The sequence below is a fragment of the Somniosus microcephalus genome, chromosome 5 (assembly GCF_052327205.1).
Source record: "Somniosus microcephalus isolate GS21.2 chromosome 5, FLI_Smic_1.0, whole genome shotgun sequence".
In the NCBI taxonomy this organism is placed as follows: Eukaryota; Metazoa; Chordata; class Chondrichthyes; order Squaliformes; family Somniosidae; genus Somniosus; species Somniosus microcephalus.
Window position 1 is genome coordinate 20836169 of NC_140991.1, and position 25316 is coordinate 20861484.

At 54.0% G+C, this 25316-nt stretch overlaps 1 protein-coding gene across 1 annotated transcript in view; it reads left to right on the forward strand.

The window, feature by feature from the left end:
• The window catches only part of adcyap1r1a (adenylate cyclase activating polypeptide 1a (pituitary) receptor type I), a 368079-nt gene that overhangs the window by 195089 nt on the left and 147674 nt on the right, over window positions 1-25316 (forward strand). The window contains exons 4-6 of the mRNA XM_085987415.1: window positions 5751-5858; window positions 12071-12180; window positions 23537-23634. Coding sequence (XP_085843541.1) covers window positions 5751-5858; window positions 12071-12180; window positions 23537-23634 — 316 coding nt within the window. The remainder of the gene's footprint in view (window positions 1-5750; window positions 5859-12070; window positions 12181-23536; window positions 23635-25316) is intronic.

The following is a 25316-nucleotide window of genomic DNA, read 5'->3' on the forward strand; positions in this document are numbered from 1 at the left end:
GTTCGCCGTGGCCCAGTGGGTCGCGCGCTCACCGCTGAGTCAGGAGGTTGTGTTTGAGTCCCGCTCCAGAGTCAGAATCCAGGCTGGTGCTCCAGTGCAGTGCTGAGGGAGTGCTGCACTGCCGGAGGTGCCGTCTTTCAAATGAGACATTAAACCGAGGCCCCGTCTGCTCTCTCAGGTGGACGTAAACGATCCCATGGCACTATTTCGAAGAAGAGCAGAGGAGTTATCCCCAGTGTACTGGCCAATATTTATCCCTCAACCAACATTATTGAAAAAAACATTATCTGGTCATTATCGTTTTGCTGATTGTGAGATTTTGCTGTGGGAAAATTGGCTGTCACGTTTCCTACAGTGAGAACACACGCCCTTTGGCTTGGTGTCAATCTTTGTCTGCTAACACTCCTGTGAAGCACCTTGTGGTATTTTACTATGCTAAAGGCGGGATATAAATGCCCGTTGTTGTTGTACAAAATCCCTGTGCGCGTTTCTTGAGAATAAACAGGCTACTCCTCCGTTTAAACCAAAATAGTGCACGGGGTGAGGGATTCAGTAGGTACGTTTGCAGGATAACATTAGTTGGCAAGCATTCTCCAGAGCGGGAATGTCGGTGGGAAGAATGGTGCATAGGAGGGGGCACACTTTGGCCTGAATGTTAATAGTTTGGCGGGTTGGGAGCGGAGGTGGGGGTGGGGCTTGGAAGTGGTCAGGAAACCTGGGAGAACGGGATTCCCGCAGGCCCGGCCGAATTTAACGGCAGGTGATTTGCATTGGGAGCCTCTTTTTTCCCGCCCACAGCCAGCCAGCTGGAGAGGCTGGCTGGCTGCGGGCGGGTAGGCCTGCAGCACTAGGCCGCAGAGAGGAGGGAGGGAGGAATATGGGGGGGGCTGGGGAGGGGGCGGGGGTTGGTGAGGTGGGGCCAGAGGAGCAGGAGGTGGGTGTGGGGACCGATTGGGGGCCGGAGCAGCAGATTGGACGCCGGAGGAGGATGGATGGGAGTTCAGAGCCTCATCGGAGGGCCAGGAGGAGCGGGGGGGGGGGAGGAGTGGTGGGGGGGTGGTGGGGGCGGGGGGGGAGGAGGAGCGGCGGGGGTGAGGGGGAGTGGGGGAAGGAGCGGCGGGGGGGAGGAGCAGCGGGGGCGAAGGGGGTGGGGGAAGGAGTGGTGGGGGGAGGAGGAGCAGGGGGGAGGAGGAGCAGGGGGGAGGAGGAGCGGCGGGGGTGAGGGGACGGGGGAAGGAGTGGCGGGGGAAGGAGTGGCGGGGGGAGGAGCAGCGGGGGCGAAGGGGGCGGGGGAAGGAGCGGCGGGGGGAGGAGGAGCAGGGGGGAGGAGGAGCGGCGGGGGTGAGGGGACGGGGGAAGGAGTGACGGGGGAAGGAGTGGCGGGGGAAGGAGTGGCGGGGGGAGGAGGAGCGGCGGGGGTGAGGGTGGTGCGGGGGAAGGAGCGGCAGGGGTGAGGGGGGGCGGGGGAAGGAGCGGCGGGGGGGAGGAGGAGTGGGGGGGAGGAGCGGCGGGGGGAGGAGGAGCGGGGGGGAGCAGCGGCGGGGGGGAGGAGGAGCGGGGGGGAGGAGCGGCGGGGGTGAGGGGGGTGGCAGGTGGAGGCAGATGACAAAGTTCAGAGGGACCTGGAGATCCTTGTACACGAATCACAAAAAGTTAGCATGCAGGTACAGCAAGTAATTTGGAAGGTAAATGGAATGTTGGCCTTTATTTCAAGGGGGATGGAGTATAAAAGCAGGGAAGTCTTGCTACAACTGTACAGGGCGTTGGTGAGACCACACCTCGGGTACTGCGTACAGTTTTTGTCTCCTTATTTGAGGAGGGATATACTTGCATTGGAGGCAGTTCGGAGAAGGTTCACGAGGTTAATTCCTGAGATGAGGGGGGTTGTCTTATGAAGAAAGGTTGAGCAGGTTGGGCCTATACTCACTGGAGTTTAGAAGAATGAGAGGGGATCTTATTGAAACATGTAAGATTCTGAGGGGGCTCGACAGGGTAGATGCTGAGAGGATCGTGGGGGAATCTAGAACTAGGGGGCACAGTCTCAGAATAAGGGGCACCCATTTAAATTGGAAATGAGGAGGAATTTCTTCTCTCAGAGGGTCGTGACTCTTTGGAATTCTCTTCCCCAGAGAGCTGTGGAGGTTGGGTCATTGAATATATTTAAGGTGAAGATAGACAGATATTTGAACGATAAGGGAGTCGAGGGTTATGGGGAGCGGGCAGGGAAGTGGAGTTGAGGCCAAGATCAGATCAACCATGATCTTATTAAATGGTGGAGCAGGCTCGAGGGGCCAAATGGCCGACTCCTGCTCCTGTTTCTTATGTTCTTATGACATCGGAGAACTGGAGGAGCATGGGATGGGGGCGGCGGCCTCGTGGGGGGGCATCGGAGGTCTCGTGGGGGGGGAGGGGATTGACGGCCTCGTGGGGGGGGTGGTTATTGGAGGCCTCGTTGGAAGGTGGGGAGGGAATTGGAGGCCTAGTGGGGGCTGGGTGAGGCAGGGATGCTGGATCCCGGATGTATGTGTAAAGGCACTCACCTCTTGGATCTAGCAGTCCTCGCCTTCCTTTAGTCGGCAGGTTTCACGAGGATTGCAAAACCTGAACAGCTACAGTTTAATTTTAAATGGAGGTTAAATCTGAGGCGTGCCAGCCTCATGATAATATTTAATTTAAATGGACATCCCGCCTCCTGGGAGCAGATTGGCTGCCCGGCCCCCGGTCCTGCCTCCTGGGAGTGGGTTGGCTGACTGGCCCCTGGTCCTGCCTCCTGGGAGTGGGTTGGCTGACTGGCCCCTGGTCCTGCCTCCTGGGAGCGGGTTGGCTGACTTGCCCCTGGTTCCACCTCCTGGGAGCGGATTGGCTGCCCGCCTCCACTAAAATCAGAAGTGGGCGGGTTGTGGTCGGGATTCAGATTTTTAACACAACCCCAATACACCCGTTTTCTGGGGGGTTAAAATTCCCCCCTTTAAGTCTGACCTGGTACCACAGGAGTAAAACCCTGTCAGTATTTTGCACATTATAGAATCGTAGAATCTTCCAACACTGAAGGAGGCCATTCGGCCCATCGTGCCTGTGCCGGCTCTTTGAAAGACTTGTCCAATCAGTCCCACTCCCCCCTGCTCTTTCCCCACAGCCCTGCACATTTTCACCTTTTCAAGTATTTATCCAATTTCCCTTTTGAAAGTTATTACTGAATCTGCTCCCACCGCCCTTTCAGGCAGCGAATTCCAGATCACAATAACTCGCTGCGTAAAATCATTTCTCCTCATCTCCTCCTCTGGTTCTTTTCTCAACGTACAGAATCCCCAGAAGCAGGAATGGGAATACCCCAAAGACACATACTACACATCAAATAAATTTATATTCTAAAAATATATTTAAAATTAATTAAAATGCCATTTAATTAAATATTTAAAACAAAAATGTTTTAAATGACCTTACCTTATTGCACAGGTTTATTTTTAAATGTTTAAATGATTGAAAAACAATTATTTTTATGTTTTTTTAAAACTCTTACCGCTGGTCAAAGCAGGCTTTCACCAGGCGTAAGAATTTCACGGGCATTCGCTGGGCAGAGGTTGGGCAAATAGCCCAACTCTCCGCCCGCGGAGACCCTTTTCCCGGGGATGCAGTGGATTTGTCAAGAAGACTCTCAACAGATCGCAAGTTCCGGGTTTCCGTGCATGCGTTTCGCGAGCGAAAACCCGGAACTAGTGCGGCCCTTACGGGCGCGTATGCACCTCGCACGCGCCCGTAGGGGACGCACCTTACGGGCCATTGAATCTGTTCATTAGCCTCCTGCCAGTGGAAATAGTTTCTCCTTACTTACTCTATCAGAAAGATTTGTGATTTTGAACTCCTCTATTAAACCTCCCATTAACCTTCTCTGCTCTAAGGAGAACATTCCCAGCTTCTCCAGTCTCTCCACATAATTTAAAGAAAATCCGTTTATGGGATGTGGGCGTCGCTGGCAAGGCCAGCATTTATTGCCCATCCCTAATTGCCCTTGAGAAGGTGGTGGTGAGCCGCCTTCTTGAACCGCTGCAGTCCGTGTGGTGAAGGTACTCCCACAGTGCTGTTAGGGAGGGAGTTCCAGGATTTTGACCCAGCGACGATGAAGGAACGGCCGATATACTTCCAAGTCAGGATGGTGTGTGACTTGGAGGGGAACTTGGAGGTGGTGGTGTTCCCATGCGCCTGCTGCCCTTGTCCTTCTAGGTGGAAGAGGTCGCGGGCTTGGGAGGTGCTGCCGAAGAAGCCTTGGCGAGTTGCTGCAGTGCATCTTGTAGATGGTACACACTGCAGCCACGGTGCGCCGGTGGTGGAGGGAGTGAATGTTTAAGGTGGTGGATGGGGTGCCAATCAAGCGGGCTGCTTTGTCCTGGATGGTGTTGAGCTTCTTGAGTGTTGTTGGAGCTGCACTCATCCAGGCAAGTGGAGAGTAGTCCATCACACTCCTGACTTGTGCCTTGTGGAAAGGCTTTGGGGAGTCAGGAGGTGAGACACTCGTCACAGAATACCTAACCTCTGACCTGCTCTTGTAACCACATATGATTGGTCCAGTTAAGTTCCTGGTCAGCTGAAGTCCTTCATCCTGGTACCGTTCCAGTAAATCTCTACCGCACCCACTCCGAGACCTTGACGTCCTCTCTAAAGGATATTCCTGAGCCTCCCGGATATTTCGAAGCTGTAATTTCCTTCGGCTTACTGGAAAGGACATTTTTATTAAGCAGCAAAAGTAATAATGTTGCGAACAATTCTCTGTAAAATGGCTGCAGCTGGCAGTTCAGCGCAGGGTAATGGAGCCCGGCTCAGAGGCCCAGATGCAGCCCTCAGCCTCGGACTCACCGGCACTCATTGCAAGGAGGAAGCATTGTCAGCAGCTACCTCACTCAGACCGCTAAACCTCAACGGAGCAAATCCACCTCAAATTATTAACCCTCTTGTGGGAATAGAAAAGAAAGGAGTTACATTGATAGGACGCCGCCATTCACAACCTCAAGACGTCCCAAAGCGCTTTACAGCCAATGAAGTACTTTTGAAGTAAAAACAGAAAATGCTGGAGATACTCAGCAGGTCAGGCAGCATCTGTGAAGAGAGAAACAGAGTTAACGTTTCAGGTTGATGACCTTTCGTCAGAACTGGAAAAAAGCAGGAGATGGAACAGATTTTTAAGCAAGTGTGGGAACTGGGAAAGGGGGGAGGGGATGAAAGAACAAAAGGGAAGTACTTTTGAAGGGTAGGCACTGTTGTAATTAGGGAACGCGGCAGCCAATTTGCGCACAGCAAGCTCCCACAAACAGCAATGTGATAATGACCTGGTAATCTGTTTTAATGATGTTGATTGAGGGATAAATATTGGCCAGGACACCAGGGAGAACTCCCCTGCTCTTCTACAACATATTGTCATGGGATCTTTTACATCCACCTGAGAGGGGCAGACAGGGTCCTCGGTTTAACATCTCATCCGAAAGACGGCACCCCTGACAGTGCAGCGCTCCCTCAGCACTGCACTGGGAGTGGCCAGCCTGGATTATGTGCACCAGTCTCTGGAGTGGGGCTTGAACCCACGACTGTCTGACTCCGAGGCGAGTGTGATACCCACTGAGCCACAATATCTGCCGGTTCTCCCAGGAACCTAACCCGTGCTACAAAACCTCTGCTCTTTTCTCGAGTGTAATAATTGTGAAGCGGTGAATTAGTTGAGGGTTTGGTTTCTGATCTCGCCCTGTGCCTTCTCTCCACAGATTGTCCGGGCATGTGGGACAATATTACCTGCTGGCCAAACGCAGATTACGGAGAGGTTATATCCGTCAACTGTCCAGGATTCTTCAGAATCATTAACACCAATGACGGTAATACAATCGAGCGGTTATAAGAGATTTCCGCCCCGGCGGGGTCCACAAGACTGAAGTAACAAGTGACCCTTCTAAAACTCAAAGTTGTCGGATGTCTACGGGTTGGTGCTTCAAAAGAACGCCTCCCAACTTTGGTTTTGTGCTTCTGCCGAGGGTTGTGCTCGTGGGACGGGTGTGCAGAGATATGTGGGGCAAGAGAGTCCTTTGTAGAATTTTGTGTTCCCCCCTCCTTAGGGTCCAATCGAGAAAAAATCCTCCGACGCATAAACTAAGAGGCTTCTTTCCAGCACAGTCACTCAGAACCAGCACTGACAACCGCTTCCTTCCTTCGTCAGTTTTCAGTGATTTTAAAAGCGTCACAATTTTTGACCTAACAATTCTTCATTTTTTTTTATTATTCATTCTCGGGATATGGGCGTCGCTGGCAAGGCCGGTATTTAATGCCCATCCCTAGTTGTCCTTGAGAAGGTGGTGGGCCGCCTTCATAACACAATGGAGCGGCTCGCTGGGCTACTTCAGAGGGCAGTTAAGAGTCAACCACTTTGGTGCGGGACTGGAGTCACATATAGGCCAGACCGGGTAAGAATGGTAGATTTCCTTCAGTAAAGGACATTAGTGAACCAGATGGGATTTTACCACAATCCGATAGTTTCACGGTCACTTTTACTGAGACCACAGGGGGAACTTTAACCCCCCACGATGGGTGGGAGAGGGGTGGAGGGGGAAATGTTAAAATTTTAAAAATCTGAAACTTGAGCCCACCAGCCTCCAACGGGTTTTAACGGACGCAGGTGGGTTGGAGGGTGCGCGACTAACCTGCTCTCGAGAAGCGAGTCATTTACTTAAATACGCTAATGAGGGTGTGTGCCTCTGAATTTAGCAGCCATTTAGATTTAGGGGTTACGGGCCGGGTTCACCAGGGCTCGGAAACCCGGCAGCTGAAGGAAGGAGAGAACGGCCGATCCAACAGGTAAATGCCTTTCCAGCACTGCTTCTTGGCCAGGAGGAGCAGGGGTGTTACCCCCGGTCCCCCAATCTACCCTGCATCCCCCACCCCGTGAACCGTCAACCCCCCCCTCGACACATGGTCTCTCCCCCAACCCCCGATCTCCCCCCGACCCGCAATCTCCCCCCGACCCCTGATCTCCCCCCCGATCTCCCCTCTGACCCGCGATCATCCCCCCAACCCGCGACCTCCCCCGACCCGCGATCTCCCCGACCCGCGATCACCCCCGACCCGCGATCTCCCCCCGACCTCCCCAACCCGCAACCTCCCACTGACCCGCGACCTCCCTCCGACCCCCGACCCGCGATCTCCCTCCGACCCCCAACCCCCGATCTCCCCGCGACCTCCCCCCGTCCCGCGAACTCCCCCTGACCCGCGATCTCCCCCCGAGCCGCGATCTCCCCCCGACCCGCGATCTCCCCCCGACCCGCGATCTCCCCCCGACCCCCGATCTCCCCCCGACCCCCGATCTCCCCCGATCTCCCCCCCGATCTCCCCTCTGACCCGCGATCATCCGCCCGACCCGCGACCTCCCCCGACCCGCGATCTCCCCGACCCGCGATTACCCCCGACCCGCGATCTCCCCCCGACCTCCCCCGACCCGCGACCTCCCCCTGACCCGCGACCTCCCCGCGACCTCCCCCCGACCCGCGACCTCCCCCGACCCGCGATCTTCCCCCGACCCCCGATCTCCCCCGACCCCCCCAACCCGCGACCTCCCCCTGACCCGCGACCTCCCTCTGACCCCGACCCGCGATCTCCCTCCGACCCCCAACCCGCGATCTCCCCCCGACCCCCGATTTCCCCCCAACCCCCGATCTCCCCTCCGACCCGCGACCTCCCCCGTCCCGCGAACTCCCCCTGACCCGCGATCTCCCCCCGACCCGCGATCTCCCCCCGACCCGCGATCTCCCCCCGACCCCCCCCCCGATCTCCCCCCCGATCTCCCCTCTGACCCGCGATCATCCCCCCAACCCGCGACCTCCCCGACCCGCGATCTCCCCGACCCGCGATCACCCCCGACCCGCGATCTCTTCCGACCCGCGACCTCCCCCCGACCCGCGACCTCCCCCCGACCCGCGACCTCCCCCGACCCCCGATCTCCCCCCGACCCCCGATCTCCCCCGACCTCCCACCGACCCGCGACCTCCCCCGACCCGCGATCTCCCCCCGACCCCCGATCTCCCCCGACTCGCGATCTCCCCCCGACCCGCGATCTCCCCCCGACCCGCGATCTCCCCCCGACCCGCGATCTCCCCCCGACCCGCGATCTCCCCCCGACCACCGACCTCCCCCGACCCGCGATCTCCTCCCGACCCGCGATCTCACCCCGACCCGCGATCTCCCCCCGACCGCCGATCTCCCCCGGACCCGCGATCTCCCCCCGACCCGCAATCTCCCCACGACCCCCGATCTCCCCCCGATCTCCCCCCCGATCTCCCCTCTGACCCGCGATCATCCCCCCGACCCACGACCTCCCCCGTCCCGCGAACTTCCCCTGACCCGCGATCTCCCCCCGACCCGCGATCTCCCCCCGACCCGCGATCTCCCCCCGACCCCCGATCTCCCCCCGATCTCCCCTCTGACCCGCGATCATCCCCCCAACCCGCGACCTCCCCCGACCCGCGATCTCCCCGACCCGCGATCACCCCGACCCGCGATCTCCCCCCGACCTCCCCCCGACCCGCGACCTCCCCCGACCCACGACCTCCCCCTGACCCGCGACCTCTCCCGACCCGCGACCTCCCCCGACCCGCGATCTCCCCCGACCCGCGATCTCCCCCCGAACCCCGATCTCCCCTGACCCCCGATCTCCCCCCGACCCGTGATCTTCCCCCGACCTGCGATTTCCCCCCGACCCGCAATCTCCCCCCGATCTCCCCCGATCTCCCCTCTGACCCGCGATCATCCGCCCGACCCGCGACCTCCCCCGACCCGCGATCTCCCCGACCCGCGATCACCCCCGACCCGCGATCTCCCCCCGACCCCCGACCTCCCCCGACCCGCGACCTCCCCCTGACCCGCGACCTCACCCGACCCGCGACCTCCCCCGACCTCCCCCCGACCCGCGACCTTCCCCCGACCCGCGACCTCCCCCCGACCCGCGACCTCCCCCGACCCGCGATCTCCCCCCGACCCCCGATCTCCCCCAACCCGCGACCTCCCCCAACCCGCGACCTCCCCCTGACCTGCGACCTCCCTCCGACCCCGACCCGCGATCTCCCTCCGACCCCCAACCCGCGATCTCCCCCCGAACCCCGATTTCCCCACAACCCCCGATCTCCCCTCCGACCCGCGACCTCCCCCGTCCCGCGAACTCCCCCTGACCCGCGATCTCCCCCCGACCCGCGATCTCCCCCCGACCCGCGATCTCCCCCCGACCCGCAATCTCCCCCCGACCCCCCCCGATCTCCTCTCTGACCCGCGATCATCCCCCCAACCCGCGACCTCCCCGACCCGCGATCTCCCCGACCCGCGATCACCCCCGACCCGCCATCTCCCCCCGACCCCCGATCTCCCCCCCGACCCGCGACCTCCCCCGACCCGCGACCTCTCCCGACCCGCGACCTCCCCCCGACCCGCGACCTCCCCCGACCCGCGACCTCCCCAGACCCCCGATCTCCCCCCGACCCCCGATCTCCCCCGACCTCCCACCGACCCGCGACCTCCCCCTGACCCGCGACCTCCCCCGACCCGCGATCTCCCCCCGACCCCCGATCTCCCCCGACCCGCGATCTCCCCCCGACCCACGATCTCCCCCCGACCCGCGATCTCCCCCCGACCCGCGATCTCCCCCCGACCCGCGATCTCCCCCCGACCACCGATCTCCCCCCGACCCACGATCTCCCCCCGACCCGCGATCTCCCCCCGACCCGCGATCTCCCCCCGACCCGCGATCTCCCCCCGACCCGCGATTTCCCCCCGATCCGCAATCTCCCCCCGACCCCCGATCTCCCCCCCGATCTCCCCTCTGACCCGCGATCATCCGCCCGACCCGCGACCTCCCTCCGACCCCCAACCCGCGATCTCCCCCCGACCCCCGATTTCCCCCCAACCCCCGATCTCCCCTCCGACCCGCGACCTCCCCCGTCCCGCGAACTCCCCCTGACCCGCGATCTCCCCCCGACCCGCGATCTCCCCCCGACCCGCGATCTCCCCCCGACCCGCAATCTCCCCCCGACCCCCCCCCGATCTCCCCCCCGATCTCCCCTCTGACCCGCGATCATCCCCCCAACCCGCGACCTCCCCGACCCGCGATCTCCCCGACCCGCGATCACCCCCGACCCGCGATCTCCCCCCGACCTCCCCCCGACCCGCGACCTCCCCCGACCCGCGACCTCTCCCGACCCGCGACCTCCCCCCGACCCGCGACCTCCCCCAACCCGCGACCTCCCCCGAACCCCGATCTCCCCCGACCCCCGATCTCCCCCGACCTCCCACTGACCCGCGACCTCCCCCCGACCCGCGACCTCCCCCGACCCGCGATCTCCCCCGACCCGCGATCTGCCCCCGACCCGCGATCTCCCCCCGACCCGCGATCTCCCCCCGACCCGCGATCTCCCCCCGACCCGCGATCTCCCCCCGACCACCGACCTCCCCCGACCCGCGATCTCCCCCCGACCCGCGATCTCCCCCCGACCCGCGATCTCCCCCCGACCGCCGATCTCCCCCGGACCCGCGATCTCCCCCCGACCCGCAATCTCCCCACGACCCCCGATCTCCCCCCGATCTCCCCCCCGATCTCCCCTCTGACCCGCGATCATCCCCCCAACCCACGACCTCCCCCGTCCCGCGAACTCCCCCCGACCCGCGATCTCCCCCCGACCCGCGATCTCCCCCCGACCCGCGATCTCCCCCCGACCCGCGATCTCCCCCCGATCTCCCCCCCGATCTCCCCTCTGACCCGCGATCATCCCCCCAACCCGCAACCTCCCCCGACCCGCGATCTCCCTGACCCGCGATCACCCCGACCCGCGATCTCCCCCCGACCTCCCCCCGACCCGCGACCTCCCCCGACCCACGACCTCCCCCTGACCCGCGACCTCTCCCGACCCGCGACCTCCCCCCGACCCGCGATCTCCCCCGACCCGCGATCTCCCCCGACCTGCGATCTCCCCCCGATCTCCCCTCCGACCCGTGATCTCCCCCCCGACCCCCGATCTCCCCCAGACCCGCGATTTCCCCCGACCCGCGATCTCCCCCCCGACCCCCGATCTCCCTCCGATCTCCCCTCCGACCCGTGATCTCCCCCCCGACCCCCGATCTCCCCCCGACCCGCGATCTTCTCCGACCCGCGATTTCCCCCCGACCCGCGATCTCCCCCAGACCCGCGATCTCCCCCCGACCCCCGATCTCCCCCCGACCCGCGATCTTCTCCGACCCGCGATTTCCCCCCGACCCGCGATCTCCCCCAGACCCGCGATCTCCCCCCCGATCTCCCCTCCGACCCGCGATCATCCCCACGACCCGCGATCTCCCCCCCGACCCCCGATCTCCCCCCGATCTCCCCTCCGACCCGCGATCATCCCCCCGACCCGCGATCTCCCCCAACCCGCAATCTCCCACCCGACCCCCGATCTCCCCCCCGACCCGCGATCACTCCCTCCCCTCCGCCCCCCCTGCAGTGGTCTTCCAGCTCAGATCTTCCCGCCCGACAGCCAGCATCCTGAATCATGCTTCTGGCCGTGAAACGGAAAAAAAATTCAAATGAGCTCCTGCCGTTAAATCCGGCAGGACCTCCACGTTCCCCGGTCGCTACGGCTGTGAAATTCATGCATTTATGAAATCCATTCTGGTTAATATTTCTGGTGAAATAATAAATATATTCAAATACCAACCAGAGGAAATCTTCACGCACGTATTTATGTAACTACACACGGCGGTCAGAGCATATCCTCCCAACCCCCACCAGAAACACACCTTGGGTGATGCCGGCTGACCTTTAACCTAGACTAACACTTCTTGAACTGGCAGGCTGGTGTGAACTGAGTGCATGGAATGATCCCAGTGTTTTTCTGCCTTTACCAAATGGAGGGTGGTGCAATTTTGGTCTCCCTGCCATATTGGATGTTTAGATGCCTGTTTTGCACCTGAGAAACGGGCGTGATTCGATGGGATTTCTAGACCCCTAACATGACGGGCTGAAAGGTAGTCGGTTTCTGCTCCGATTTTACTGAAAGGCATCACATTGAAAACTCTTCAGTTCTAGGGATCATCTACAGAAACTGCACGGACGAAGGCTGGTCAGAAACGTTCCCCCATTACTACGACGCGTGTGGAGTTGACGAAAATATAACGGAAATCGATGACCAGGTAATTGTTTGTCACAGTAGGATTTGCTTATCGAACACCCTGGGCTGGATTTTATCAATGGAGGCGAGTAGGAGGTGGGACTCCCACTTTTGGGGTTTTAGTCCCGCCTCCATTGAGTTGTGGCCAACCCACGCGATTTTCACTTGATTGACCTTGTTGAGCCCACCCAGTTGGCTCAGCAGGCCAATTAACAGCCACCCGGCAACAGGTGACATCACAGACTGAAATTTCATCTGTCAAGAGCTTTTGACAGATGAAATATCAACATTTGGCAGCTCTTTGAAACTAATCTAAGTTAATTCCTTCCTCTCAGTCTGATTTAGCGATCTCTCCAGAACAGAAAGCAGAGGCTGCAACTTTTGACAGCTCGCGGCCATTCTGCTTTCTGTGCCGGTGAGATGAGGGACTCCCGAGACCTGAAGGAAGGAAGCCTGCATTAGTAAGTAAAGGTAAGTAAAACTTCTTTAAACACTTTACACACACCAAACACACTTACCTCTGCACTCATGCACCCATCACTCACCTGAACACCGGACATCTCGAACCCTCCAAGCCCTTCAGCCCGACGGTCCACCTCGCTAACTTGCCGTGGTTTGGAGCTGTCGGGCAGCCCACACTTCAGGGATAAAAATAGAGATTAGGCTAAAAACTGCCTGTTAACTACCTGTTAACAGGCAGTTAATTGGCACTAATCCCCTTCCTGCCTCAGGGAGGCGGCTCCCAGCACAGGTTGGGTACCCGCCTCCTGGGAAACGGGCATGGAGGTGGGTTGGGGGCGGGATGGCTTCGTGCCCCCCGATTTCACAATTTTAACACCCTACACACCTCCATTTCTGCCTCCACAGCCCTAGGAAATTCTAGCCCTACAATGTCTTGTTTCTCCTATTCTGAACCTCCTCAGCATCCTCTCTCCCCACCCATCAAATATAAAACCTCCTCAGCATCCTCTCTCCCCACCCATCAAATATAAAACCTCCTCAGCATCCTCTCTCCCCGCCGTCTGCCAAATATAAATGCTCCTCAGACCAGACATTTTATCTCTCTCCTTTCTCGGGGCCAAGTCCCACATAGCAGTGGCAAAGAGTTTAGTCTCCTGCAGGTTTTGTCTGTGCTTGTTCAGTTCCTTTCGAGGAGACAGGGATCTCCTCTCTTGCAAAGGTACAGTAAAAGTGTTCACAGTTTTCTCACAAGCAGCAGACCAGACAAATCCATCTCCACTTTCTCTGGGCAGAGCCTATGGAATCTGCAATCTGTAGTCACCCTGTTGATGGGAATGAGCTTTACGCAGTCTGTCTTTTCTGGGGGGTTTTCTTCCTGCTGTCTCATAAAGCTGTCCATTTCTAAAACATTGATGGAGTTCAGTACTGGTTTAACGCCAACAAACATTTAATAAAAATTGAAACTGATCTATCCATCCATATCTCTATAGCTCTATCTGTCTGTTGCTCTGCCCATTTATCTTTCTACCTATTGATCGATACTAATTTCACTATCTCTGTAGCTAGTTATCCATCTATCTCTCTATCTCTCTCTCTATCTCGCTATCTCGCTCTATCTCTCTATTTAATAGAATCATAGAATAGTACAGCACTGAAGGAAGCCATTCAGCTCATCGAGTCTGCGCCGGCTCGTTCGTAGAGCAATCCAGTTAGTCCCACTCCCCCGCTTTTTCCCCATATCCCTGCAATTTTTTCTCTTTCAAGTATTTATCCAATTCTCCTTTGAGGGCTACTATTGAACCTGCGTCCACTGCCCTATCAGGCAGAGCATTCCAAATCCTAACCACTCGCTGCGTAAAAAAGTTTTTCCTCATGGCGTCTCTGTTTCTTTTGTCAATCGCCTTAAATCTGTGCCCTCTGGTTATCCACCCTTCAGCCGTTAGAACACAAGAACATAAGAACATAAGAAATAGGAGCAGGAGTCGGCCATTCGGCCCCTTGAGCCTGCTCCGCCATTCAATAAGATCATGGCTGATCTTCTACCTCAACTCCACTTTCCTGCACTATCCCCATATCCCTCGATTCCCTTAATATCCAAAAATCTATCGATCTCTGTCTTGAATATACTCAACGACTGAGCCTCCACAGCCCTCTGGGGCAGAGAATTCCAAAGATTCACCACCCTCTGAGTGAAGAAATTTCTCATCTCAGTCCTAAATGGCCGACCCCTTATCCTGACAATGTGACCCCTGGTTCTAGACTCCCCAGCCAGGGGAAACATCCTCCCTGCATCTAACCTGTCAAGCCCTGTAAGAATTTTGTATGTTTCAATGAGATCACCTCTCATTCTTCTAAACTCTAGAGAATATACGAACATACATACGAACATACGAATTAGGAGCAGGAGTAGGCCACTGAGCCCCTCGAGCCTGCTCCGCCATTCAATAAGATCATGGCTGATCTGATTACCCCCGATAACCTTTCACCCCCTTGATTATCAAAACTCTATCTACCTCTGCCTTAAAAACATTCAAAGACTCTGCTTCCACTGCCCTCTGAGGAAGAGAATTCCAAAGACTCAAGACCCTCTGTGGGAAAAAAATTCTCCCCACCTCTGTCTTCAATGGGCGACCCCTTATTTTTAAACAGTGAGCCCTAGTTCTAGATTCTCCCACAAGAGGAAACATCCTCTCCACATCCACCCTGTCCAGGCCCCTCAGGATCTTATATGTTTCAATCAAGTCACCTCTTACTCTTCTAATCTCCAGCAGATACAAGCCTAGCCTGTCCAACCCTTCCTCATAATACGACCCGCCCATTCCAGGTATTAGTCTAGTAAACCTTCTCTGAACTGCTTCCAATGCATTTACATCCTTCCTTAAATACGGAGGCCAATACTGTCCACAGTACTCCAGATGTGGTCTCACCAATGCCCTGTATAACTGAAGCATAACCTCCCTACTTTTGTATTCAATTCCCCTCGCAATAAATGATAACATTCTATTAGCTTTCCTAATTACCTGCTGTACCTGCATACTAACCTTTTGCGATTCATGCACTAGGACACCCAGATCTCTCTGCATCTCGGAGCTCTGCAATCTCTCACCATTTAGATAATATGCTTCTTTTTTATTCTTCCTGCCAAAATGGACAACTTCACATTTTCCCACATTATACTCCATTTGCCAGATCTTTGCCCACTCACTTAACCTATTTATATCCCTTTGTAGCCTCCTTATGTCCTCTTCACAACTTACTTTCCTACCTATCTTTGTGCTATCAGCAAATTTAGCAACCATACCTTCGGTCCCTTCATCCAAGTCATTTATATAAATTGTAAAAAGTTGAATCCCCAGCACTGATCACTGTGGCACACCACTCGTTACATCTTGCCAACCAGAAAATGACCCATTTGTGCCTACTCTCTGTTTCCTGTTAGCTAGCCAATCTCCTATCCATGCCAATATGTTACCCCGTACGCCATGAGCTTTTATTTTCCGCAATAACCTTTGATGTGGCACCTTAGCAAATACCTTCTGGAAATCTAAGTACAGTACATCCACTGGTTCCCCTTTATCCACAGCACATGTTACTTCCTCAAAGAACTCCAATAAATTGGTTAAACATGATTTCCCTTTCACAAAACCATGTTGACTCTGCCTGATTACCTTGAACTTTTCTAAGTGCCCTGCTATAACGTCTTTAATAATAGCTTCTAACATCTTCTCTAGGACAGATGTTAAGCTAACTGGCCTGTAGTTTCCTGCTTTCTGTCTCCCTCCCTTTTTGAATAAAGAAGTTACATTTGCTATTTTCCAATCTAATGGAACCTTCCCCGAATCTAGGGAATTTTGGAAAATTAAAACCAACGCATATAGGTTTGTCTACTCAATCTCTCCTCATAGGACAATCCCCCCATCCCAGGAATCAGTCTAGTGAACCTTCATTGCACTCCCTCAATGGTAAGTATTACATAGGATTAAATAAGATTACACAGGATATACGGCACAGAAACAGGCCATTTGGCCCAACCAGTCCATGCTGGCTTTTATGCTCCACTCGAGCCTCCTCCCGTCTTTCCTCATCTAACTCTATTAGTGTAACCCTCTATTCCCTTCTCCGTCATATGCTTGTCCAGCCTCCCCTTAAATGCATCGATACTATTCGCTTCAACCACTCCCTGTGGTAGCGAGTTCCACATTCTCACCACTCTCTGGGTAAAGAAGTTTCTTCTGAATTCCCTATTGGATTTCTTGGTGACTATCTTATATTGATGGCCTCTAGTTATGCTCTTCTCCACAAGTGGAAACACTCTCTCTCTCTGTATCCACTCTATCAAAACCTTTCATAATTTTAAAGACCTCGATTAGGTCACCCCCGCAGCTTTCTTTTTTCAAGAGAAAAGAGACCCAGCCTGTTCATCCTTTCCTGATAGGTATACAGTTTCTCTTTATTTACTCTATCTAAACTCATCATGATTTATTTATCTCTATCACTCTATCTCTCTATCTATCTCTCTCTATCTATATCTAGTCATCCATTTCTCTCTCTCTGTGTCTAACTGTTCTAATCTCTTAGCCTTGGTGAGGGGTTTTGGTTGAAGTTGCCGACAGCGACAAGTGCCAGCTGGTCCTGCTGGTGGGACCAGCGGTCGCTGAGACAACTCCCCTCGCTCCTCACTGTCAAGCTCCCTCCCCCATTAGGTGGCTTTGTTCCCAGCTGGGCTCGGGAATTCACACTGAGATGATTTACATTACGTTGAGCCGAAGAATGCTGCGTTGACAGATTTGTCAACTTGGTTTTTTTCTTACGCTGCTGTGTATTTAAATTAAAATGAATGAGCTAAGCACTGTAAGCGTAGAAGGAACTTTATTGTCTGTTTTTAATTTCCTCAAGCAACATTTTCCCCCTACAGGACAGTTGGGGCATGGGGCGCAGGAACCCCTCTCAAAGGGCTGGATTTTCATTGGGCCGTGGAGTCGGGATTGGAGGCGTGTGGGGGGCTAAAATCCCGAAATCAGGGGTTCCGACCCCATCCCGCCCCCAACCCGCCTCCATGCCAGTTTCAAAGGAGGTGGGTACCCGCCCCGCACTGGGACCCACCTCCCCGAGACGGGAAGGGGATTAGTGCCAATTAACTGCCTGTTAACAGGCAGTTTTTAGCCTAATCCCTATTTTTGATGTTGAAGTGTGGGATTCCCGACGGCTCCAAACCACGCCAAGTTAGAGGAGGCGGGCCGTCGGGTTGAAGGACTCGGAGGGGTTGAGATGTCCGGTGTTCAGGTGAGTGATGGGTGCATGAGTGCAAAGGTAAGTGTGTTTGGTGTGTCTAAAGTGATTAAAGAAGTTTAAATTACCTTTCCTTACCTTTTCAGCCTTCCTTCCTTTAGGTTCCGGGAGTCCCTCATCTCACCGGCACAGAAAGCAGAATGGCTGTGAACTGTCAAAAATGACAGCCTTCAGCTTTCTGTGCAGGAGAGATTTCTAACTGAGTCTGTGGAGAAGGACTCATGTTAGAAGTAAGACTGTCAGTGTTTGACAGCTTCAAACAGCTGTGAAACGCTGATATTTCATCTGTCAACACGTCTTGACAGATGAAATTTCAGTCTGTGACGTCACCTGTTGCCGGGTGGCCCTTAATCGGCCTGCTGAGCCCACTGGGCGGGCTCAACAAGGTCAATCAAGTTAAAATCACGTGGATTGGCCGCATCTCGATGGAGGCGGGACTACAATCCCGAAAGTTGTAGTCCCGCCTCCAACCCGACTCCTGAATGAAAATCCAGCCCAAAGACTCCGTCTAAAACAAAGAACTTGCATTTCTATAGCGCCTTTCACAACCTCAGGACGTCTCAAAGCACTTTACAGCCCATGAAGTACTTTTTGAAGTGGGGTCACTGTTGTAATGTGGGAAACGCGGCAGCCAATTTGCGCACAGCAAGCTCCCACAAGCAGCAATGTGATAATGACCAGATAATCTGTTATTGTCATGTTGATTGAGGGATAAATATTGGCCAGGACACCGGGGATAACTCCCCCTGCTCTTCTTTGAAATAGCGGCCATGGGATCTTTTATGGCCACCTGAGAGAGCAGACGGGGCCTCGGTTTAACGTCTCATCCGAAAGACGGCACCTGTGTTTTCAGAATTAGTAAAGAAAGGAAATAGGAAATGAATTATCCCGAAGGTAGGAGCGTGGGAGTATTTCCATGATGGACTAATTACACATGGCCTCTGGAGGGGAGTGGGTTCAATGGGCCAAATAGCCTTTTATCATAGGATCGTACAGCACAGAAGGAGGCCGTTCGGCCCATCGTGCCGGTGCCAGCTCTTTGAAAGAGCTGTCCAATTAGTCCCACTCCCTCTGCTCTTTCCCCAGAGTCCTGCAAATTTCTCCCCTTCAAGTATTTATCCAATTCTCCTTTTGAAAGTTACTATTGAGAATTAGTGAGCTTTGGACACTTCTTTTCCGCTCACTCTTCGTAGCCCTCCAAGCTTCTGTCCTAATGTCTCCTCCTGCGGCTCGGTGTCAATTATTGTCTGATTCGGCTTCTGTGAAACGCCCTAGGGGGCGTTTTATTACGTTAAAAGGTGCCATACAAATGCAAGCTGTTGTTGTTGCACCAGCGGATTAACAAGAAGAAGAAATAATAAGCAGTAAAATGGTCAACAGTAAAAAGTGACTGAGATACGGCCGATTCAGTGTCCTCAAACCGCCTCCTGCCACAGCAGATTCGCCGGCAGCCTCCAGGCTCGCGGTCCTTGATCACGCCCTGTAGAAATTTTATTTTGTAGAGTCACAGTGTCATAACAGCACAGAAGGAGGCCATTTGGCCCATCGAGTCCGTGCCGGCTCTCTGTAGAGCAATCCAGTCAGTCCCATTCCCCCGCTCTATCCCCCGTAGCCCTGCAAGTTTATTTCCCTCAAGTGCCTATCCAGTCTCCCCTTGAAAACATCGAGTGTCTCCGCTTCCACCACTTCCGTCGGCAGCAAATTCCAGGCCATCCCCACTCGCTGTGTAAAAAAGTATTTCCTCACGTCCCCCCTGTATCTCTTGCCCAAAACCTTAAATCTGTGTCCCCTAGTCCTTGTACCATCAACTAGTGGGAACAGCCTTTCCCGTCTAGCCTATCCAAACCCGTCATAATCTTGTACACCTCTATCAAATCACCCCTCAACTTCCTTTGCTCCAATGAAAACAAATCCAGCTTCTCCAACCTGTTCTTGTAGCTAAGATCCCCCATCCCCGGAACCATTCTGGTAAATCTCCTCTGCACCCTCTCAAGGGCCTTCACATCCTTCCTAAAGTGTGGTGACCAGAACTGGACGCAATACTCCAGTTGTGGCCTAACCAGCGCTTTAAATAAAGATTCAGCATAACTTCTCTACTTTTGTACTCAATACCTCTATTTATGAAGCCCAAGATCCCATATTCTTTGTTAACCACTCTCTCAATATGTCCTACCACCTTTAGGGATCTATGCACATTAACTCCCAGGTCCCTCTGTCCCTGCACACTCTTTAAAACTGTGCCATTAAGTGTATATTGCCTCTCCCTGTTCCTTCTGCCAAAATGCATCACCTCACACTCTCTGTATTAAATTCCATCTGCCACTTGTCTGCCCATTCTGCTAGCCTTTCTATGTCCTGTTGCAGCCGATTGGCATCACCCTCACTGTTTGCCACACCCCCAAGTTTGGTGTCATCGGCAAATTTAGAAATTCTACTGTATTCCAATATCCAGGTCATTCATATATATCAAAAAAAGCAGTGGCCGCAGCACTGACCCTTGGGGAACACCACTGTCTACCATCCTCCAGTCTGAAAAACAGCCATTTACCAAAACTCGCTGTTTTCTGTCCTTAAGCCAATTCCTTATCCAAGCTGCCACTGACCCGCCTATTCCATGAGCCTCAATTTTGTTAACCAGCCTTCTATGTGGCACTTTGTCAAACGCCTTCCAAAAATCCATGTAGACAACATCCATTGCATTCCCTTCATCACACACCATCCTGACTCAGAAGTATATCGCCGACCCTTCATCGTCGCTGGGTCAAAATCCTGGAACTCCCTCCCTAACAGCACTGTGGGAGCACCTTCACCACACGGACTGCAGCGGTTCAAGGCGGCTCACCACCACCTTCTCAAGGGCAACTAGGGATGGGCAATAAATGCTGGCCTTGCCAGCGACGCCCACATCCCATAAACGGATTTTTTAAAAAATCCTCTCTGTTACTTTATCAAAAAATTCAATTAGATTAGTCAAACATGATCTGCCTTTTACAAATCCATGTTGGCTCTCCTTAATTAGCTTAAATCTCTCCAAGTGCCCGTTAATTTTTTCCTTGATTATTGTTTCTAAAACTTTACCCACCACTGATGTTAAACTGACTGGCCTGTAGTTACTAGGATTGTCCTTACACCCTTTCTTGAAAAATGGTGTCACATTTTCCACTTTCCAATCCTCAGGCACCTCCCCCGCATATAGGGAAGATTGGAATATTATGGCAAGCCCTTCTGCTATCTCCTCCCCCAATTCCCTTAGCAACCTGGGATGCAAGTCATCTGGACCAGGCGACTTGTCCACTCTAAGCCTACCCAGCCTTTCTAGTACATCCTGTCTATCAATTTTCACCCCTTCCATTGTTTCTACCTTTTCCACTTCTACCGATATTTTGTCAGCATCCACCTCCTTAGTAAACACCGATACAAAGTACTCATTGATTATTCTAGCCTTGCCCTGTGCCTCTAAGCATATATCACCTTCTTTGTCTCTAATAGGCCCCACCCCGCCTCTTACTACCCGCTTACTGTTTACATGCCCGTAGAAGATTTTGGGTTCCCTTTTATGTTAATCGCCATTCTACTCTCATATTCTCTCTTTGCTAATCTTATTTTCATCTTCACATCCCCTCTCAACTGATTGTATTTGGTCTGGTTCTCCCTTGAAGAATTCACTTGACATGCATCATACACCCTCTTTTTTTCTTTCATCGTCTTCTCTATCTCCCTCGTCATCCAAGGAGTCCTTTCTTTGGTTCCCTTACCCTTCCCTCTTGTTGGAATGTACCTAGCCTGTACTTGGAACATCTCCTCCTTAAAGATCACCCATTGTTCCGTTACAGTTTTTCCTGTCAGTCTTTGGTTCCATTTTACCCTGGCTAGATCCTTTCGCATCCCATTGAAGTTAGCCCTATTCCAGTTTAGAAGTTCCACTCTACATTGTTCTTTGCTCCTCTCCATTGCTAATCTAAATCTTCTGATACGATGATCACTCGTACCCAAGTGTTCTCCCACAGACACTTGGTCGACCTGGCCCACCTCATTCCCCAGCACCAGATCCAGCAATACCTCCTTCCTAGTTGGGCCAAGAACATATTGGTCAAGGAAATTCTCCTGAACACATTTCAGAAATTCCTCCCCCTCCTTTCCCTTTACCCTAGCATTATCCCAATCGATATTTGGGTAATTAAAGTCCCCCAATATCACCACTCTATAGCTCTTGCATATCTCTGTGATTTCCCTGCAGATTTGCTCCTCTACCTCTCTCTCACTATTTGGAGGCCTATAGAATACCCCCAATAGCGTGATCATACCCTTTTTGCTCCTTGACTCTAAGCAAATGGATTCTGTTCTTGTTCCCTCAAGAACATCCTCCCTTTCCAACACTACAATGTCTTCCTTAATCAGCACTGCCACCCCACCTCCCTTTTATCCTTCCCTATCTTTTCTGAACACCTTGTACCCTTGAATATTGAGTGCCCAGTCCTTTTTTTAAATTTGTTTTTATGGGATGTGGGCATCGCTGGCAAGGCCAGCATTTATTGCCCATCCCTAATTGCCCTTGAGAAGGTGGCGGTGAGCCGCCTTCTTGAACCGCTGCAGTCCGTGTGGTGAAGGTACTCCCACAGTGCTGTTAGGGAGGGAGTTCCAGGACTTTGACCCAGTGATGATGAAGGATCGGCGATATATTTCTAAGTCAGGGTGGTGTGTGACTTGGAGGGGAACTTGGAGGTGGTGGTGTTCTCATGCGCCTGCTGCCCTTGTTCTTCTAGGTGGAAGAGGTGGCGGGTTTGGGAGGTACTGCTGTGCGAAGCGCTAGGCCTTGGTGTCATACGTCAACAGGTCCTTTCACTGATTCAGAAACAGTCAACAACAGCACAGACTGCACAGGAACAATTTCTACCATTTCACTGGTAAATCCAAACTGGTTGACGCTGGTGCTGTCGGGCAAGTAGGTCCAATTGCGTGAATTGCATGATGGGACAACCACACCCCCTTCCACCCTAAGTTTAGCCAACGTGCTCGTTATTGATTCATTCACGGGATGTGGGCATCGCTGACAAGGCCGGCATTTATTGCCCATCCCTAGTTACCCTTGAAAAGGTGGTGGTGAGCCTTCTTCTTGAACCGTTGCAGTCTGTGTGGTGAAGGTACTCCCACAGTGCTGTTAGGGAAGGAGTTCCAGGATTTTGACCCAGCGACGATGAAGGAACGGCTGGTCTATGTCCAAGTCAGGATGGGGTGTGACTTGGAGGGGAACGTGGAGGTGGTGGAGGTTGTGCGTTTGGGAGGTGCTGTCAAAGAAACCTTGGTGAGATGCTGCAATGCACCCTGTAGATGGTACACACCTCCTAGATCTCTGTAATCTCCTCCAGCCCCACAACCCCGCCGAGATATCTGCACTCCTCTAATTTTGGCCTCTTGTGCATCCCCAATTTGCATCGCTCCACCATTGGCAGCTGTGCCTTCAGCCTCGGCCCTAAGCTCTGGAATTCCCTCCCTAAACCTCTCCGCCTCTCTACCTCTCTCTCCTCCTTTAAGATGCTCCTTAAAACCTACCTCTACGACCAAGCTTTTGGTCACCAGTCCTGATATCTCCTTACAATAGCAAAATACTGCGGATGCTGGAAATCTGAAATAACAACAGAAAATGCTGGAAACACTCAGCAGGTCAGGCAGCATCTGTAGAGAGAGAAAAACAGAGTCAATGTTTCGCGTCGAGGACCCTTCGTCAGAACTAGAAAAGGTCTGGGGTCCAACCCCTCCTCCCCGCCCCTGCTTAAAAATCTGTCTTCTCTAACCTTTTCCAGTTGCTGTTGTTATTTCTGATATCCCCTATTGTGGCTCGGTGTCAAAAAAAATTTGATAATCGCTCCTGTGAAGAGCCTTGGGATGTTTTATAATGTTAAAGGCGCTATATAAATGTAAGTTGTTGTTATTTCAGCCACGGTGCGCCGGTGGTGGAGGGAGTGAATGTTCAAGGTGGTGGATGGGGTGCCAATCAAGCGGGCTGCTTTGTCCTGGATGGTGTCGAGCTTCTTGAGTGTTATTGGAGCTGCGCTCATCCAGACAAGACCTACCATCTTAACTATAGCTCAGCTGTTTTGACATGGTCTTTCCCCTTTTCTCTTTTGCAGGATCTGTACTATGTGTCCGTGAAGGCTCTCTACACAGTTGGTTATAGCACCTCCCTGGTATCCCTGGCAATCGCTATGATTATACTCTGTCGGTTTAGGTAAGCCTTTACAGCAATGATTGACCCCTTCCCCCTCTAGGGTTGCCAACTGCGGGCGAACGTACTCCTGGAGGTTTGATGACATGACCTCCCACTGCTCCGCTCCCCCCAACACTCCCATCATTGGTCGCATAAAGCGCCAATCCTGGCGGAGCCCCGCCTTCCCCACCCCCGCGGCCAATCGGAAAGCGAGCAGACACTTCACTAACTGATTGGATGATTCTTGACTGTCAGTCAAACAGCCTCCACCCATCTCCAACATTTTTATAACTAGTAAACAGAAATGTCAGAAGAAAAATGCACAACTATTTTTTTAACGCCCCTATAATTTTATCTCCTGGAGTTGCTCACAGCAGTGTCCAGGAGATTAATCTTTACTTCCTGGAGACTCCAGGGCAATCCTGAAGGGCATCACTACCCTCGCACCCCCCACCCCACCCCTACAACCCTTCCCCACATAAAGAAAATCGTCCGTTGGGTTTCCAGGAAGGGACAAGTGTTTATCTCAGCTACCTTTCCCCTGTTCCGCAGTGGCTCCATCTCCGTAAAGCAGCAGCTCCTCAACCACCTCCAGGCGGGACCTCGGTTTAACGTCTCATCCGAAAGACAAAACCAAAGATAGAAGATCAGCCACGATCATATTGAATGGCGGGGCAGGCTCGAAGGGCCGAATGGCCGACACCTGCTCCTATTTTTCTATGTTTCTATGATTCTAACCTCCAACAGTGCAGCGCTCCCGCACGGTGGCATAGTGGTTAGCACTTTTGCCTCACAGCGCCAGGGACCCAGGTTCAAATCCAGCCTCGGGTGACTGTCTGTGTGGAGTTTGCACATTCTCCCTGTGTCTGCGTGGGTTTCCTCCGGGTGCTCCGGTTTCCTCCCACAGTCCAAAGATGTGCAGGTTAGGTTGATTTGGCTATGATAAATTGACCCTTAGTGTTAGGGGATTAAATACGTGGGGTTACAGGGGTAGGGTGGGATATGTGTCGGTGCAGGCTCGATGGGCCGAAATGGCCTCTATCTGCACTGTGGGGATTCTGTGACTCTGTGATTCTGTGACTGCACAGGGTTTGGAGTGGGACTGGACCCCACAACCTGCTGACTGGACCCCACAACCTGCTGACTGAACCTCACAACCTGCTGACTGAACCCCACAACCTGCTGACTGAACCCCACAACCTGCTGACTGGACCCCACAACCTGCTGACTGGAACCCACAACCTTCTGACTGGACCCCACAACCTGCTGACTGGACCCCACAACCTGCTGACTGATCCCCACAACCTGCTGACTGGACCCCACAACCTGCTGACTGGACCCCACAACCTGCTGACTGGACCCCACGACCTGCTGACTGGACCCCACAACCTGCTGACTGGACCCCACAACCTGCTGACTGGACCCCACAACCTGCTGACTGAACCTCACAACCTGCTGACTGAACCCCACAACCTGCTGACTGAACCCCACAACCTGCTGACTGGACCCCACAACCTGCTGACTGGAACCCACAACCTTCTGACTGGACCCCACAACCTGCTGACTGGACCCCACAACCTGCTGACTGATCCCCACAACCTGCTGACTGGACCCCACAACCTGCTGACTGGACCCCACAACCTGCTGACTGGACCCCACGACCTGCTGACTGAACCCCACAACCTGCTGACTGAACCCCACAA